Consider the following 18,448-nt stretch of genomic DNA (forward strand, 5'->3'; position numbering starts at 1 on the left):
GAATCGATCCTCGATGGCATTGCTCACAGATATATGAATATATGTGATTTAGTGCAGTCAAATCCAGGCATGAAAATTTTTTCTTTGAGAGGGAATCATATATTTTTTTGTAGAGAGAATTTTGATGTATTTCAAATTGAGGGCTGGCAACTTTACAATGCAGTTAGCGGAAGTGTAAAAGACTCTCATCAGTTATAGTAGAGGCCAAAGCCAAAGCAAAAATATTTGTGTATATGATACATATATATATTTAAAAAAACATGCTGCCAGCATATATAGCTGTCAACCATGGTTCGGTCGGTAGCACTTTGACCTCTGAACCTGAAGGTTGTGGGTTTAAGACCCACTCCAGAGACTTGAGGGTGACACTCCACTTGAGTGCTGCACTGTCAGAGGTGCTGTCTTTCAGATGAGATCTTAAACCGAGGCCCCGTCTGCCCTCTCAGGTGGTAGTAAAAGATCCCATGATACTATTTTGAAGTTCTCCCCGGTGTCCTGGGGCCAATATTTACCCCTCAACCAACATCACTAAAACAGATTATCTGGTCTTTATTGCATTGCTGTTTGTGGGAGCTTGCTGTGCACAGATTGGCTGCCTACATTATATAAGAACATAAGAAATTGGAGCAGGAGTAGGCCATAAGGCTCCTCAAGCCTTCTCTAAATTCAATAAGATCATGGCTGATCTTTGACCTCAACTCCACTTTCCTGCCCGATCCCCATATCCCTTGATTCCCTCGTGTCCAAAAATCTAACGATCTCAGCCTTGAATATACTCAACGACTGAGCATCCACAGCCCTCCGGGGTAGAGAATTCCAAAGATTCACAACCCTGTGAGTGAAGAAATTTCTCCTCATCTCAGTCCTAAATGGGCTGACCCTTTATCCTGAGACTATGCCCCCTAGTTCTAGACTCTCCAGTGACTACGCTTCAAAAATACTTCATTGGCTGTAAAGTACTTTGGGACATCCTGAGGTCATGATAGGCACTATATAAATGCAAGTTATTTTTTTAGTGTGAGTAATAAAACAGTAATTTTTCACCGGAGGCATGACTTTAGATGAATAAATGAAGTGTTATCTTTGTTAAGGAAGAAAGGCTAGTTTAGACAAAGGTGACAGCAGCAGTGCATCAATAGATAGTCGAGGCCTAAGTAAATTCCAAATGGTTTTCCCACTTGTAATGACAAACGAGCACTCTTGAGTCAGGAGCTGGCGCTCAGCCAGAGTCTCTCGCCACCCCGCGGAGCCTGCCGCTGACTGCCGGATGCCAAGGTGCCCGAGAGTCTAACCGGTTCTGCTGCTTAGACTCATTAAAGCTGCACCAGCCGATGGGGAGTGACAGTAGGAGGTGATATTACTTGTACGTGCAGAGACACGTCAATATTATGGAGCCCTTCCCGCTGCCCCTGTGGCGAGTTGCTGGGATTATTCGGTACCTGGGGGGGGAAGGGGGCTGGGACACCTTTTCATCTTTCTTTAATTAATTGTCTTGGCCTTCACAGCGAGGGTGACCCAGAAATGGGGAATGCTGAGCGTCACTGTGGTGAGAATGAGTGATCACGTTGCTTTATTATCAACTGTAGTGCTCGGCAATTAAAGGGGCCATGTCATTGCTTTTGACTTGATTCCGGGAACAAATCTGCTCTGCTGCTGTTGGCCAGAAAGGGTCACTACAAACCGTACCTACTTCAGTTCGAACTCTGTATTTCAAAACTCAGATTTAATGTTGCTTAACTTGCCTGGAATTACACAGAATTTGCAGCACAGAAACAGGCCATTCGGCCCAACTGGTCTATTCTGGTGTTTAAGCTCCATACAATCCTCGCCCTGCCCTACTTCATCTCATCCTATCAGCATATCCTTCTATTCCTTTCTCCCCCATGTATTTATCAAGCTTCCCCTTAAATGCATCTATGAATGTAACTTATCTTGTTTTAATAACTTTCCCAACTCTGCCTGGCTGATGTTGTAGATTGACAATCTCATCCAGCTGTGTTTACCAGCATGGCTTCTCGCGACATCGCCTTTAAATGTATCTACTTATCCCTCATTTACAGAGACAAATTGAAAGTTAGGACAATTAACAAAAATCCAGATGGCGAACCTGGCAAAAGGGAATGATTGCTCCTCCGTGTTCAGGATTTAAATTTTAAAACGAGCTGGTTGTCATTGGTTAACTGTAGCTGACCTGTACGTTTATCCTGAGAACCAATTAGCCCAAACCCGACCTCCATTTGTCATTATAAATCACCCTCATCGAGCCAGTGCCAGTTTAAACCGCACCCGCCTTGGCTGTGCTTTTCACGACGCTTGTAATTTGGACGTGTTGCCAGCGTAAAACAGTAAGGACAGCACCTCCCAAACCCGCGACCTCCACCACCTAGAAGGACAAGGGCAGCAGTTGCATGGGAACAACACCACCTGCACGTTCCCCTCCAAGTCACACACCATCCCGACTTGGAAATATATCGCCGTTCCTTCATCGTCGCTGGGTCAAAATCCTGGGACTCCCGAACTAACAGCACTGTGGGAGAACCGTCACCACATGCAATTTGGCTGCGTTGTCACAAGTGAGGAAACTCTGTGACCCTAAATCAAAAGCAAAATACTGCGGATGCTGGAAATCTGAAATAAAAGCAGAAAATGCATGGAGAAGCTCAGCAAGTCAGGCCCTGTTCCGTTCTCCCCTTCCCCCCACTCCCCCCTCTCCCCACCACAGGAGAACAGATTCCTCACTCCATAGCTGTCAGCTCATCCTTCTGTGCCGACTCCTGCAGGCACAACCCACTGTCGATTCCGCAAATGGTTTCATTCGAACTTCCGCACTGCTACCAAAAAAAACAATTGTCCGCCTCTTGTGGGCCAAACACACCTCAACGTGCATTAGCAAAACAAACCGTCTGTGAGGCTGCCCCATTGAAGGTTGACAGTATAACCAGGACAGAGCAACACCAGGCGGAGTGGACTTGAATGCTGAAATCTGATTATAACACTGGATCTCGGCGTAAGCAAGGACTTAGACTCCTTGACTTCTACCTTAGAGTGGCAAGGTGCTTCTCTGAAATAACGGCATTTCAAGGTAATCAAAATGACTTAAAAACTGTGTCGTGCAACATATTTTAATAATAAAAATCGGTGACACCTTAATGTGAGCTTCCTTTGATTGTTAGGTGTCAGCTTGGCTCAGCTGCTAGCACTCTTGCCTTTGAGTCCGTAGGTTGTAGATTCTAAGCTCCATTCAGGGACTGAAGCTGCCGTCAGCATTGAGGGAGTGGCTATGTTGTCAGACGTGCTGACATTTGGATGAGACATTACATCTGCCTGTTTGAGTGGATGTAAAAGATCCAACGGCACTGTTCAGAGAAAGCAGGGAGCTCTTCTGGTATCCAAGCCAACATTCATCCCTCAAACAGCACTATCAAAATTTGCTATTTATGGGATCTTGCTGTGTGCAAGTTTGCCAACATTGCAAAGTTGACCAGATTTTGAAAATAAATCCATTGGCTTTAAAGCATCTTGGGACATAAATGCAAGTTCCATCTTTCAAAGGAACATCGTACAAACATATTAAGCATTCACCCACTGATATCATCAACAGCAGTTGCTAAGCATGTACCCAACTCCCTCTACTTTGCCCCAAAATGGACCTTAATCCCAGCCTCAGATGAACATTCCATCGAAGAAGTATGAGTGTTTCCACTTCCAATGCCAGCTATTGCCTCAGTGAGATTGGCAACTTAATGACAAATTTTATGTAGATTTGGACTGCACCCACTGCCCAAAATCAAATTATTATCTAGGACTAGATATATTACAAAGAGCTGTTGATAAGGTTGACAGAGAGAAACTATTTCCTCTGGTGGTGAAGTCCAGAACAAGAGGGGCATAATTAAAATTAGAGCTAGGCCGTTCAGGGGTGAAGTCAAGAAGCATTTCTTCACACAAAGGGTCGTGAAAATCTAGAATTGTTTCCCCAAAAAATCTGCTGAGACTGGGGGTCAATTGACAATTTTAAAACTGCGATTGATAGATTTTTGTTAGGCGAGGGTATTAAGGGTTATGGAACCAAGACGGGAAGATGGAGTTAAGATACAGATCAGCTATGATCTAACTGAATGGCGGAACAGGCTCGAGGGGCTGAATGGCCTACTCCTGTTCCTGTGTAAAAGCAAGCTTGCATTCCTTCAACCTGAGCTGGATTTGAAACCAAGTCCCAGATATGAAAGACAGCATGGTATTCCACTCAGTTCCCCCGATGGTACTTATTTAATGAATCCTATTGGAAACTCTGAGTGCAGTAACCTTCAACTGTAGAGAGTCATTTGGCTGACAGGAAGAGGTGTATAACCCCTAACTCCAGAACCAAATCCCAATCTTTACATTCTGATATCAGTTTTTTTTTTGGCAATACATTTGAATCCTGATGAATGCTCAACTAGGTGCCAAGAAATGTTATTTGAACTCGGTGAAGATCCAGATCCGAAAGGAACAGCCAACTTTGCGAATCTTTATACCAGAGCCCATTTAATGATTCATTCAGAAATTCAATCTAAACAACTGAACACACTTAACAGGAAACTATATTTTTAAATAAAGGTGATTTAAACTTCTAAATTGTAATGAGGAATTGGAACATTTTGCTTTTTGGATCTGAAGTGTCCAACATGACCAGAAACTCCCACTATGGATGTGGTTTAATTTATCTAAAGCTGCAGTTATACTGTCACTTTTATGTCAATGAGAAGCAGTTTTGGGTGCAACATTAGCAAGAGACCACCAAGCGCATTAAAGCAGTGAGTTGCACGACTCCCTTCAGGAAACCGCCTCGCACCTGCTTGAGTTCATACAAGCTGCAGTATAACTCCATTCCGAGGTCCTTGCTTGGGTCAAGTGCTTTTTTTTATTGTTATTATTGAGGAACTGAGGTAAGGCCCATTATGTGGGATGTCACTCGGATTGAAAAGAGGGAGGGGAGAAGCTGAGGAAACTCTAAAACGGGAGCGATGGGTGAGGGAGAAGATGAGCTTTTGGATGAGCAGAAGCTCATAGAGGATGGAGGATTGGAAGGCATTGGAATAATTGAGTCTGGAGTTGGGAAAGGTATGAATGAGAGTTTCAGTAGAAGCTGAGATATTAAATTCCACTGGTTTCCGTTTATTTGTCGAGATGAGGAGAATTTTTTTTTTAGCGCAGCGAGTTGTTGTTATCTGGAATGCGCTGCCTGACAGGACGGTGGAAGCAGATTCAATAATAACTTTCAAAAAGAAATTGGATAAATACTTGAAGGGGAAAAAAATTACAGGGTTATGGGGAAAGAGCAGGGGAATGGGACTAATTGGATAGCTCTTTCAAAGAGCCGGCACAGGCACGATGGGCCGAATAGCCTCCTTCCATGTTGTATCATTTTATGATTCTATGATTCTATTCAAAAGACTTTGTTAAAAGTAGTGAAAAGATTAATTTCACGTGAATGGATAATCCCACTTGCTACAAACAGCAAAGAGCAATTTCACTCCTTCGGTAAAAGCTAAGCCACCTGAGCAAGCAGCAGCCTGAATCGTGAGACAAAATACAAGCACACACGCCCTATAATCACACAAGCCATCCTTTACTACATCAAATTTAGTGACACAAAGTAGCTATTTATTGATTTACTGAGCAGCCTGTTCTTGTGTTTTGCTAAATTAGACTAAAAATTGAGAACGTAGCTTCATTCCTTTGAGGCATCAACAGCAATATCAACATCCTGGGTCACAATTCCTAAACCCTGACCTCAACAAGATATAAATCTGATGATTCTCAGCTTAAGTTAATAAACTGCCCGACCCAGGGTCAAAGGTGAAACCGCTCCATTGATTTTCTTTCCTGCCCCCTTAAAAGCAAATGTGAGGAATCTTACAACACCAGGTTATAGTCCAACAAATTTATTTTAAAATCACAAGCTTTCGGAGATTATCCCCTTAAAAGCAAGTTAACAAAAATTAATTGTCGACAGGTGGATAAGGGCATTTCAGGGAGTGAAGAGAAAAGGAAAATTCTACAAAGTTTAGTGTTTATCTGGAGGGTGAGAGTTGCTCTGGTTGCTATCTGTCATGATGTTGTGGATAAGTTTGTGATGGTTCCCTCGGCAATTTCTGGTGACATTGTAAATGTGTTAAAAGAGCTTGTCGTTTCACTGGAGCATACCCAGGGAGAAACATTAAGGAAAGTGGATGAATACTTGAAAAAGAAAAAAAAATTGGGCATGGGGAAAGGACATGCCATCAACATACTTTGTTTTCCAATCTATTCCCTTACCTCGAACCCTAGAATGGGACTGAATAGACAGCTCGTTCAGCATTCCAGTGAGGTGCTAAGGGCCAAATGGCCTCCCTCCATGCTGTAAAATTCTACGATTCCAGGAATAGTCGCGAGGAAATCGATTAGGAAACATCGTAACCTGGTGTCATTTCGTCCACTCTTTTTAACTCCATCTGGGACATTGGGTGATTTTACCTCTCCAGTTTTTTAATGTGCATCTACATATTTTAATATGAAATTATTTCTACACAGCAAGTTGTTGCGATCTGGAACAAAGGGCGGTGGAAGCAGTTTCAATAATAATTTTCAAAAGGCAATTGAATAAATACTTGAAGGGGAAAAGTTTGCAGGGCTACGGGGAAAGGGCAGGGGAGTGGGACTAATTGGATGGGCTCTTTCAAACAGCTAGCATAGGCGCGATAGGCCGAACGGCCTCCTTCAGTGCTGTATCATTCTATGATTCTATGTAGAAGTCAATAAAAAAAAGATGCTGTGTCTAATTCTCTGGAAATTTCTAGGGTCAACGAGATTTCTTGACTCTTAGATAGTTAGGCTATTTGGACCAGAGAACGTACATTTGAATTAGTGGAAAGTACAATTTAAAAGCAACATTAAGAAAAATTTTTAACGAAGAGGATACTAAATGTTTTTGGAATGATGTGCCAAGCAATAGTCGAAGCAAAGGACATTAGAGTCATTTAAAATGCAGTTGGATGCTAGGCTTGAAGGATTCGGATGCCAGAGGGCCAAGCTTTAATCGGCCAAATCGGCTTTTCTCATCTTTGGCTCAGTTGCTGCCATGTTCTTACAAAGGTAACAGGTTCAAGCCCAACTCCAGGACCGAAGCATATGATCTTGGACGACACTCCAGTACTGGACAGGTGCACTGTCGAAGATGACATCTTTCAGATGAGGTGTGAAGGTGAAGCCTTGTTTGTCTGTTCAGGTGGACGTGAAAGATCGTATTGCACTTACAAAAAGCAGGAACTTCTCCCAGTGCCCTGAAAACATTACCTCCCTCAACCAACACCACCAAAACAAATTAATTGGTCATTTGTCTCATTTGCTGTTTGTGGGACCTTGCTGTACATAAATTGGCAGCCATATTCGCCTATATAACAGGGGCTGCACGTCAAAAAGTGATTGATTGGATGTGAAGCTCTTCGAGACCCCCTGAGAACATGATAAAGCACTATATAAATGCAAACTTTTAGTCTTCTTTCTTTTAACTTTTCTTACATTAGTTGGTGAAACTATATAATCCACTCTCAGAACTATTCTTCCAAAACTAGAGGGCTAGGCTGGATTCATGTGTCCGATTTGATTCATGTCTCTCTTGCAGGATATTGTATTCATGGGCTCAAAGCAGAGAGTATATTCTGCCGTTATATCACCTCAGCATTCTTTGTAAATATAACGTGACTTTTTTATTTACTGAATGTGCCACTGATACCACATCACATCAAGTGGCAGAACATCAATACTGTCCCAACCTTTGTTTTTATCGTATTGACAAGTTGTCTAACTTAAACACCTTAGATCCTTTCTGTAACATCCAATTGCAATGTTAATTGTCCAATGAATAGTTGGACATTTGAGAAGATGTTCTCTTTTCGCTACATGTAGACATAGCGGGAGGATTTCCTATGTCTCGTGAAATTGTAGGTGTTCTGAAAGGACATATTTAAATAGCCACCAGAAGAACATTCCTGCCTTATTCATGATATTGCTAACGCAAAGCAATCACAGGAAATCTCTCTCCCTGCCACCTCCCCCCCACAACTCCTCCCCAGTTGGATCCAATAAACCTTTGAAGCAACATCCTTATAATCCAGTCCAATGTCCCAGCAAAAACTTACCACCTTTCTGATCCTGGTCAACAGCAGACCCCTCTCTTTCTGTTCCACTGTTGATGCCAGAGCCTTCAGCTTCCATGCACAGCATTCTGGAATTCTCTTGCTAAACCTCTTTGTCTTGCCACCTTTCTCCCTTCATTCAAAAGCCTTCTCAAGACTTTGACTGTGCCTTCTATCATCTTGCTAGCTGCTCCCCACTTCCACATTGCTATCCAGATTGTTCCCCCTGTTAGTGTCAGCATCAAGTTGGCTCAATCTGGTAGCACTCCCACGTCAGAGTCAGACGCATGTGGTTTCAAGCTTCAGTGCTGCGTTGATCACATTACCTAGGCTGGCACTTCAATGCAGCACCGAGGGAACGCTGCATTGTCAGAGGTATGTCCTTTGGAGGAGACGTTAAATGGAGGACATCTCTGGTGGGTCAGGTGGACATCAATGATCTTGAGGCACGCCAAGTCAAGCTTGGGCTCAAGAATGATGGCCCATGGCCAAGAATCCAGTGAACACTCACCACCTGGATGAAGATGTAGAAAGCAAAATCCAGTATTCTAGTCCTGTTCAGTAATCAACAGGTGGACTGGGATCAAGATTCAGTTGAAGGCTTGATGAATGCCAAAGAAAATTGAATTCTCACTTCTACAGACTCAATCCACTGCCAAATCTTGATTCTCAGAGAAAGAGTTGAAAACTACAATGATCTTTCTGAAAAATAACCCGGATTCGATATTGCTCCCAGTCTAAAGTTTGATTCTGTCTCAAATGCCATCTCTGGAATTTTGAGATTGAAGCAGGGCTGAATTTTACTGCTAAGATGAGAAAAAAAACTCTCGCTGTTCATTGCGGAATTGGAAATAGAACTGTTAAACTCCGAGAGATAAGTTTGTACTCATAAATCTCTGTGCCTGCAGAGTGTGCATTCCATTACAGGACACACATGTCATGCTGATGCTTTCTAAATGGAATGAAATGAAAGAGAGATTGTGTTCTACACAATGAAAAAATTAATCAAATCAATTATTTATAAAAAACAAATTCCCCTCTTTCCCCCCCATCTCCCCCCAGTAAAAAAAGATTGGTCAGAGGCCAAGAGGCCCAACCACCTTCCAGGACCTCGCACAAGTGAGCTTCCTTAACATGTTCTCCGCATGCTGAGCGTAGGGTGTATTTTCCAATCATGAGGACACCACAGCCGAGCCTGATCCCAATCCTGAACCTGATCCGGATCCTGATCCCAATCCTGAACCTGATCCCAATCCTAAACCCGATCCCGATCCTGATCCTGATCCCAATCCTGAACCTGATCCTGATCCCAATCCTGAACCTGATCCTGAACCTGATCCTGATCCCAATCTTGAACCTGATCCTGATCCCAATTCTGAACCTGATCCGGATCCTGATCCTGATCCCAATCCTGAACCTGGTCTGGATCCTGATCCCAATCCTGAACCTGATCCTGATCCTGCTCCTGATCCCAATCCTGAACCTGAACCTGATCCTGATCCCACCCTCAGAGATCCACTTTCATGCTGGAGTCACTGGGTATCAATCAGGAAGGGGAACCCTGGTTGATTCTTTCCCCATTTCCTAACCCAGAGACACTAAAGTTACTTGTTCTGCTCCTACTCCCACCTATTGAGGCCAACTAACACAGCATTGACCAGAATTCAACCTCGGATTTTTCCGGTCTGTGTGGGTAGTGACCAATATTGACATCTTTACCTGAATTTATGTCATGTTTCTTGCATTTATTTATTATTTTCTTGCTCCACTCATTATCATTTTCTTTCTCTGTCTCTCACTCGATTTTTGTTCTATCCTTTTCCTCCTCCCCCTCCCTCTCTACACACACTCCCTAACTGAGAGAAAAGTTACCTACCTTACTCCCAGACCTCGGCCAGTGTCATGCTATCACCGTCACCGGAAGAAGTGCATGAATGACTCAATGTGACTCCCCTTTTGTGGGGGAGGGCGAATGGGGGACAGGGAAAGCCATGGTGTTAGCTTAACATCTCCCACCAGCCGCATAGGACAGATCAATAATGAACACAAAAGAAGAAAGACTTGCATTTATATAGCGCCTTTCACAACCTCAGGATGTCCCAAACCGCTTTACAGCCAATGTAGTACTTTTTGAAGTGTAGTCACTGTTATAATGTAAGACACGCAGCAGCCAATTTGCCCACAGCAGGGTCCCGCAAACAGCAATGTGATAATGACCAGATCATTTTTTTTTATTAACCCACAATCTTCTGACTCAGAGGCGAGAGTGCTACCCTCTGAGCCACGGCTGACAACATGTGGAGTATCTCTGGTATGAACTGTAGGCATATCACGCTGCAGCATAGTATTTTGGAGCTCCAATGCAATGCACGTCAATCCCAACATGATAGTTATCTTGTACCATGTTGCATTGCATCAGAAATCAGTCAGCCAGCCAATTGTGTTCAAACACCCTTGTCAAACATAAATCAACATGTGTTGAACTCATAGCTGACAGGACAAACAATACATTACTCAAGCCTTTTGAAATCCATCCCAACTACAGTCAATCCGCACAGGCACGCAAGATGCTACAATATTTGCACCGATAAAGCTTTTGCAACTCTGCGATAAAGCCATTATACAACAGGCAAAGATGCCACAGCTTGTTTGTCATTATGCCGTGATTCAGCAGGCAAGTGGGAAGCAAACTATTCACTCGATGCAATGTGGGGGTCTGTGGAAATGAGGGACGTATCACTGACAATCACAATGCTAAAAGTTGTCAAGGCCATTCTGCATCTCTTTGAACGCTCCCTGCTAGCTTGGGACTGTTGTTCTGTGTGCTCTGGTTTAACAAGAGATGTCAGGGCGAGAATAGTACAATGCAATGATGTGATGGAACACCGTCTTCATACGTTTGCCATGTTATGAAGATGTTGTTATGACGGTTAGATGCCCAGAATGTCTAGCATCTGTTGCGGATTTTTCAGTAGTAAATGCTAATGAGCCACGAACAGCATCTAACTCGAGAAGCAGAGCCAGAGCAGGAATTTTAATGCATTTGACTCTCGTCAAATCTCCATAGAGACACTGGATCAAAAGGAGGCTGGCAGGGAAACTGCAAAATTATACTTAAAGAGCATTTGTTTGGCCAACACTCGATGCAGTGATGTTATTCACATCAAAATGCATGATTGTGTCACACATGTAATTGCGAAGTCCTCGACTTCCTAATCAAGGCCATAAATCCAAGACTGACCATGGAAAATTACATTTTTTTCACCTGCCATTGGTTCCCCAGGATGAATACTTTGAGTAGTGTACGGGTAGGGGATGTTTCTTGGTTGAAGGCAGGTCAGGTTTCCGTGCCTAACTTCGGTAAAATGGCAAAGACCCACCTCACCAGTCAGGTGGGCGAGCAAGTTGAGGTGAGCTTCTAAAAATGTTCTTGAATTGGATGTTTTCTAATATCTTATAATTTTCAGATGAATACTTGAGTTCAAGCCAATTATTAGCCTTAAACTGGAGTATTCCTTGTTAGCAAATGCCCTTTACTCCTATATCCTAATACATAGGTTTGTGGACCCTAGCAGTGCTGAGGTTGGTGAGATCATTAGACATGTCTTAAGCACGGTCTTCTGAGAATTCTCCATTTCTCTGTTTTTGTTGAATTACGAGCATGTTACTTTTGTTGCTATGTGCTAATAAACAATTCAATGATAGCACTGTTTTCCTTTGGGTAGGTAGCAATGTTGTTCAAAAGCTAGGTTAGGGTTTCTTGGAGCTGCGTCAATGGATGGAGGGGGTTCTCCAGGATTGTGATTAAAAGGGTCCCATGCAGAGAAAGGGTGAAAACCCTTTGCCTAAATAGGAAGCCTGCCCACATACACGCATGGGGTTAATTGTTTTTTAGTCATGATTTGTTTGGAGTTCTCACTTGGGCTTCAACCCAGCACCTCTTGTCCCATTGCCAAATGTACCAAATATACTTTCTCAACTGCTGCTCCACAGACTATTTACCCCAAAACGTTTCCTTTTCTCAAATGTTTGGTTGCCAAAACATTCCAGCATCCAGCTTGACACGCCTACTGTGTATTGCCAGTATGTTCAGATTTTTACACCAATATTTTTTAAAACACCATTAACATATGGGTTGAAATCAGAGAGTGTGATATTAGTAACAGGTGGATTAACACATCTATATGAAATCCTTCTGTCTGCCAATTTAGGGGAAATAGTAACCTGTTTAAAATGAATGGGTTAACACCTTTTAAACCACAGTGCAATTTCATACAGAGGTGTTAACCCGTTCATTGCTAATTGTGCACAGTTTGATTTCAGTCCCTTGATGAAATGGTGTTCAACCTGTAGCCATGTGCTGCCTCTCCAAATCCTGGAAATCTGACTTCAAAACCCAATAACTAAATCCTATTTGTGATTACAATTCTTATTTGCTGACTTGTTTGAATCTTGTGTGCCGGGAGATTTGGGAAGGGCCATTCTTAGTGCTGTTGCCTCATTGGTGAATAAATCCTGAATCAGAACATGCAGGTCGGATACTACCAACAACTTGAGATTGCTGGAAATATATGGAAACATGGTTACGATCTTTACACATGGCTCCCATGGTCTTAGAACAATTCGGCATTCAAGGACAGAAGGTTGGACCTCCTACCATGACCCACTCATCCTCCAGATTGGTTAGTACCAATGACTTGAGATAAATGCAGCTTAATAGAAACACTTTACTTGTGGCCCTCAAAGGTTCCATGGTCCAGCCCACAAAGGCAAAGCCTTGGACGCCTCCGCCTTAGTTAGAGCCAACTCTTTATCTGCAACTCTGCAGTAAGTTTACCTTGGACCGTAGAGCAGAGAACTTATGGCCAAATAAACATTGGTGAAGCTGATTTCGGAAGAAGTGTATTTTTTTAAAAATCCGTTTTCCTTCAAAGTCCTGAATTGAATTGGTCCAAATAGCCCTTTGCAAATTGCGTTTTGCTCCTCGATGCCAAGTGAATCCATCAGAGTAATTCTTCACCATGTCCCCAGGTAGGATTAGGATGATTACACCCCTGTGGATTGTATTTCAACTCAGATTATTGATGGGAGAAGTCGAGTACCTGGGGATGTTTGTGGGCTTAGAACCTTTATTGGTTTTTGTTGTTATGCACAGATAGCGCATCAAGTCTCACATTTATAGTATCCCGCCAGTCTGTCAAGTAGCAGCGCCAGGCGAGCATTTCTCAACTCTCTTTTATTTCACAAGGCATTTGGGGAGAAATAAAAGTGAGCTAACAGTACCAGTTCATATCTTAAGTCAATGTGCTGCTGTCAGCAAATACTTAGTAGACTAGATTTTAAAGAGACCCCATAAGGACACAGGAATGTACAGCACTCTAAGAGCAATGGTGGTCCATCTGACCACTCACCAAGAACAGGAATCATTGTCACCGTAATGAAGGGGAGGGATTGAGGGGCTGCAATTCACAACCATTGTCATGAAAATGCACTTTTTTTTTCTCCGTTCTTTGTAAATGCGCTGCGTGTGACATGGCAACTTTGTGATGAAAATGCTGATGGAAGGAGGCACCTCTGTCCCCAACCCTCCCAATGCTTCCGCAAGTTGATCCAGAAAATAGCTACGCCATAGAAACCAGGAGCACCCCAGTTTGATGTCCAGTCTGTCATGAGTTCGCTGATCTCAATCAAGGAGGCAGTCAGGATGCTACAATTGACCTCAGCCCCTTCGAGTTCGAGAGAGAAAACCTGGCAGTTTCTATAACGGGCAGCCAATACACAACACCAATTCTATGCCCAGGCAGCTTTGAAAATCTACCCCCGTGTGTTTACAAAGAAATGAAAAGCAGCTTTGCGAGATATAATGTCATCTCAGGTGTTAAAGCCCTGTCTACCTCTACAGATCGAGCATTGAAGATCCCATGGCAATATTTGAAAAAGAGCAGAGAGTTATCCTGGTGTCCGGGCCAACAATCCTCCCTCAACCAGTGCCACCAAAAACAAACTAACTGCTCTCATTGCTCTTTATGGCAATCTTGCTGTGCGTAAAATGGCTGCATTTGACTTTGCAAGAACAATCACCGCACTTCAAAGTAATTCATCATCTCCAAGGCTTTGAAATGTTTTAGCGTGATGTGACAAAGTGCTGCATAAATACAAGTCTTTTCTTCCTTGTGATTCAGAAATGTTGACCCCACAAATGCACTGGACATAATCCCAATAGTTACGACCTCCAGCATTGACTCCAGGGAACTTTCTAGGGTCAGAGGAGGACACCTTCTTTGCATTGGACTGTCAGTCACTGGTAGCCATCTGAGGGGGGAGCTAGCCAGTTCAAGAAACCCCATTTCATCACCCCCTCTGGCCCCCTGTGTAAGAGCACTAATAGTAACCTTTTTTTAAAAAATGTACCCATCTTGGGGGTCCAGTCCACCTACATAGCTTAGACCCAAGACCTCCCTCCCACCGATGGGGCCCACTTCCTCTCTTCTGGAGGATGGTGGAGTTTGTCTCAATGGGGAGTGTTATGCTAAGTCCTTTATGAGTGAGCAGGGATACCCATTCTCAGGGATCCCCCAGCCTCACCCCCTCTGATAACTGTTGGCCTTGCAAGAAGCAGTCAGACCCTCCACCCCTTACAAAGTGGGCTGGGGTTTTCCGCTAAGGTCAGAACCTAGCATAATCCAGGTCCCAACCTTTTCCCGAGCTGGACGTACAGCGGGGTTCCTGTGCAACGGCCAAGGGAATCAACCCCTTAAAGCTTCATGGTGGTGAAAAATCCTTCACGTTCTCCATTTTGAGGGAGTGCTGCACTGCTGGAGGTGCCACCTTTTGGATGAGACGTTAAACCGAGGCCCCGTTTGCCCCTCTCAGGTGGACATAAAAGATCCTATGGCCACTATTCGAAGAAGAGCAGGGGAGTTCTCCCCGGTGTCCTGGCCGATATTTATCCTTTGAGCAACATCACTAAAGAGACAGATTATCTGGTCATTATCTCAATGCTGTTTGTGGGATCTTGCTGTGCGCAAATTTGCTGCTACGTTTCCTTCATTACAACAGTGGCCGCACTTCAAAAGTACTTCATTGGCTGTAAAGCACTTTGGGACATCCTGAGGTTGTGAAAGGTGCTTTAGAAATCCAAATTCTTTCTTTCATTTAATATGTAGTTTAAAAAAAAATTCCACCTGAGAATATTACCTTTCACATTTTCACAGTTCTTTTTATTGAAGCCAGGATTTTTCAATCACAAGAAGTCAAGATGTATATCAATATTTCAGCATAGACATGACGTAAATATTACTGACAAATGAATTACATTTGGTAGCAAACAGGTTCACTTTAAGGAAATAAATTGCATTTATCATTTGTTATTAGGATAATTTTTTTTATACCGATTAATGTCTGGATGCAGCAGACTGCGGGAATCTCCTCTGTTGCAGTCACTTTATACCAACCAGTTCATTTTGGAAGAGCAGTCCACTCGTGAGGACTTATTTTACTCTGTGGGTAAATCTCAGTCAGGATTAATTTCTGAATGAATTATTTACTTTTTAGAATGAGGAGTGTTGGATGAACACAGGCCATTAGAGGAGAAGATTAATTTTAAAATAAAGAATTTATGACAGATTAAGGAATTGCATTTGGGCAGTGTGAATTGGCGGGGGGGTGTCTATTATCCTGCTATAAAAAATTAACTGCCAAAAAGAAAAATGGAGCTTTAATTGTGGAAACTCAATAATGAAAAAAAGTCCTTTAAATAGGCAGAGGAACCGTTACTGGAAAAGGAATTCCATTGCTGCTATTCTGTCCTGAAGGTCCTGACTCAGGCTGGGGAATGGTTCTAAGGGCACCCAGCAAACCTCCAGTACGTCACCCAACTGGTCATTCTGCACATTTGAGCTTAGGCAGTTAGGATCGGTTAGAGATGTCAGCTGGGGCTCAGTGGTAGCAGTCTTGCCTCTGAGTCAGAAGGTTGTGACTTCACACCCCACAGTACTGAGGGAGTGCTGCATTGCCGGAGGCGCTGCCTTTCGAATGAGATGTTAAACCCTTCCTGCCCTCTCAGGTGGATGTAAAAGATCCCACGGCCACTATTCAAAGAAGAGCAGGGGAGTTCTCCCCGGTGTCCTGGGCCAATATTTATCCCTCAACCAACATCACTAAAACAGATGATCTGGTCATTATCAGATTTTTGTTTGTGGGACCTTGCTGTGCACAAATTAGCTGCCACGTTTCCTATATTAAACAGTGACTACACTTCAAAAGTACATTATTGGGAAGTCTTACATAGAATGTACAGCACAGAAACAGGCCATTCGGCCCAACAGGTCCATGCTGGTGTTTATGCTCCACATGAGCCTCCTTCCACCCGTCTTCATCTAACCCTATCAATAGAGAATTAAGGTCGTGAAAGGCGATATATATATTTGCACGTCTTTCTTTTGGACTATTCTACCAGGGAGAGCATCACAGCAAGGCCCAAATTTTTCACTTCACTCTAGATCAGTAACTTTGAGTCCGTTTGTCGCTCCCCAACTGTTCTCCTGTTTGACGGCAAAAAAAATTCTGAATTTTAGTGTACAGGATATCTCGTTACATTCTTGCCTTTTTTGAAATTATGGATTCTCCTTAAAAGCATGTTTGTAATCTATTATTCAAGGCGTTTGGGCAGACCTCAGTCCAGTTTTCACTGAATGTGGGTTTATAGGAATGAGAAGCTCCCCAGGTTGGCACTAATGTGACACAAAGTTGGCAGCTGAGCTGAAAGAGGCTTTAACGACAGACACCGAGCGAAAAGAAAATGTCAGACTCAATGTGGGACGGGGTGGGTGGGGGCAGTAAATGGAGGATGATGGACGCTCCTAACACACAACTGGCTTCAGCACCACTGTGTCAACGAGGAGTAAACAGAGCCCACCCTGGTGACTGGGAGAGTGTGTGTGTGTGTGGGTGAAGGTCGGTTCAGGCTGAGCTGTGGTGTTCCTTGCAGCCACGATGGCCGTTGCCGTGTCTCTCAGGCCGTAAAGGTCTCAGAGAGCAGCCAGTGCCTGTGGAGCTCCGGAAGGAGAGGGGAGAAGATTGTCGGAGAAAACTGGCAAAAAAATAAGTCCTACCGCATGGCAAGAAAGTGTATCTTTGCTTCGTCAAGTATGGAGGAGAAACAATTCCTCGTTGGCTTTAGGTCCTCTGTTTAATGTATTTCACTCACAAATGCTCCCGAATGCCTAACCGCCTTTTCTTTATTATTTTTGCAGATGAACCGTCCGATTCAGGTGAAGCCTGCAGACAGCGAAGGCCGAGGAGGTAGTTATCAACTCCAAAATTAGACATGTGCCTTTTAAAATAGGCCTTCCATCAGCCAAAGCAGCCTAGGCCTGACAAATCACCACATTGTGTTGTTGTGTGTAGCCAGCTAGCCAAGAAATTTAATCGATAATCATGTGCCTGATTTTACTGACAAATAGCATTCCATGCCAAGTGCAATTTAATTTGTCCACTTAATGTCCCTTCTCCCAATTGGCAAATACACAAATGTGTTGCTTTACTGACAGTCCAGGAGTGCTGTTTACAAATAATCCTGTTTTTTTTTTGGCAATGTCAGAGTGTTAAAGCAATTGCAGTCGGCATCAAGGTTGATGAATCTAATCTGTTGGTCCCAGCCCCTTCCCTGGCTCGTTGGAAACGCAGGTTGCCTGCTTATGGGCGTTTGTTTTCTCTTCTTGCTAGTGTAGTAAGCACTGTGATGTCAGGTAATGCTCTATGTCAGATGAAGCGATCGAACATCTTCTCCTCCCTAAGAGTGACAGTAATTCAGACACTTGTGAAGCCAGACGCAGATACTGTACGTGTTGGGCCAGGGTTAAACCAAAGGACTTAGACTAGAGCAGATCCAGTTCAAAGATCGCCCGGGAATTTACTTTAAATATCTTGCCTAAAAAACTGCTGGGCAGGAGCTGAGTTTCCATCGATTGGTGGTCACTTACCTGGAATGTTGGACTACTTTTTAACATTTCAACTGTACTCGTTAATTTAGCTCCACCACAGCATTGGGGTGAATGACCCGTCTGAGCTGATGTCATCAGCAGCCAAGTTACTTCCCCCCAGTGATGTCATCAGCAACCAAGTTACTTCCATGATGATGTCGTCATCATCCAACATCCCCAAATGATGTCATCAGCATCCAACTTCCCCGATGATGTCATCAGCATCCAACCTCCCCCGATGATGTCATCAGCATCCAACTTACTTCCCACATGATGTCATCAGCATCCAATTTACTTCCCCGATGA

At 43.4% G+C, this 18,448-nt stretch overlaps 1 protein-coding gene across 50 annotated transcripts in view; it reads left to right on the forward strand.

The window, feature by feature from the left end:
• The window catches only part of LOC137304833 (CUGBP Elav-like family member 4), a 580,712-nt gene that overhangs the window by 378,198 nt on the left and 184,066 nt on the right, over nucleotides 1–18,448 (forward strand). For 27 of the 50 annotated variants that reach the window (XM_067973576.1, XM_067973578.1, XM_067973612.1 and 24 more), the window contains exon 3: nucleotides 17,414–17,462. In XM_067973576.1, coding sequence (XP_067829677.1) covers nucleotides 17,414–17,462 — 49 coding nt within the window. Of the gene's footprint in view, nucleotides 1–17,413; nucleotides 17,466–18,448 lie in introns of all 50 variants that reach the window. The other 23 variants (XM_067973601.1, XM_067973620.1, XM_067973603.1 and 20 more) reach the window with 1 other exon arrangement.

Source organism: Heptranchias perlo, chromosome 38 (genome assembly GCF_035084215.1).
Source record: "Heptranchias perlo isolate sHepPer1 chromosome 38, sHepPer1.hap1, whole genome shotgun sequence".
NCBI lineage: Eukaryota > Metazoa > Chordata > Chondrichthyes > Hexanchiformes > Hexanchidae > Heptranchias > Heptranchias perlo.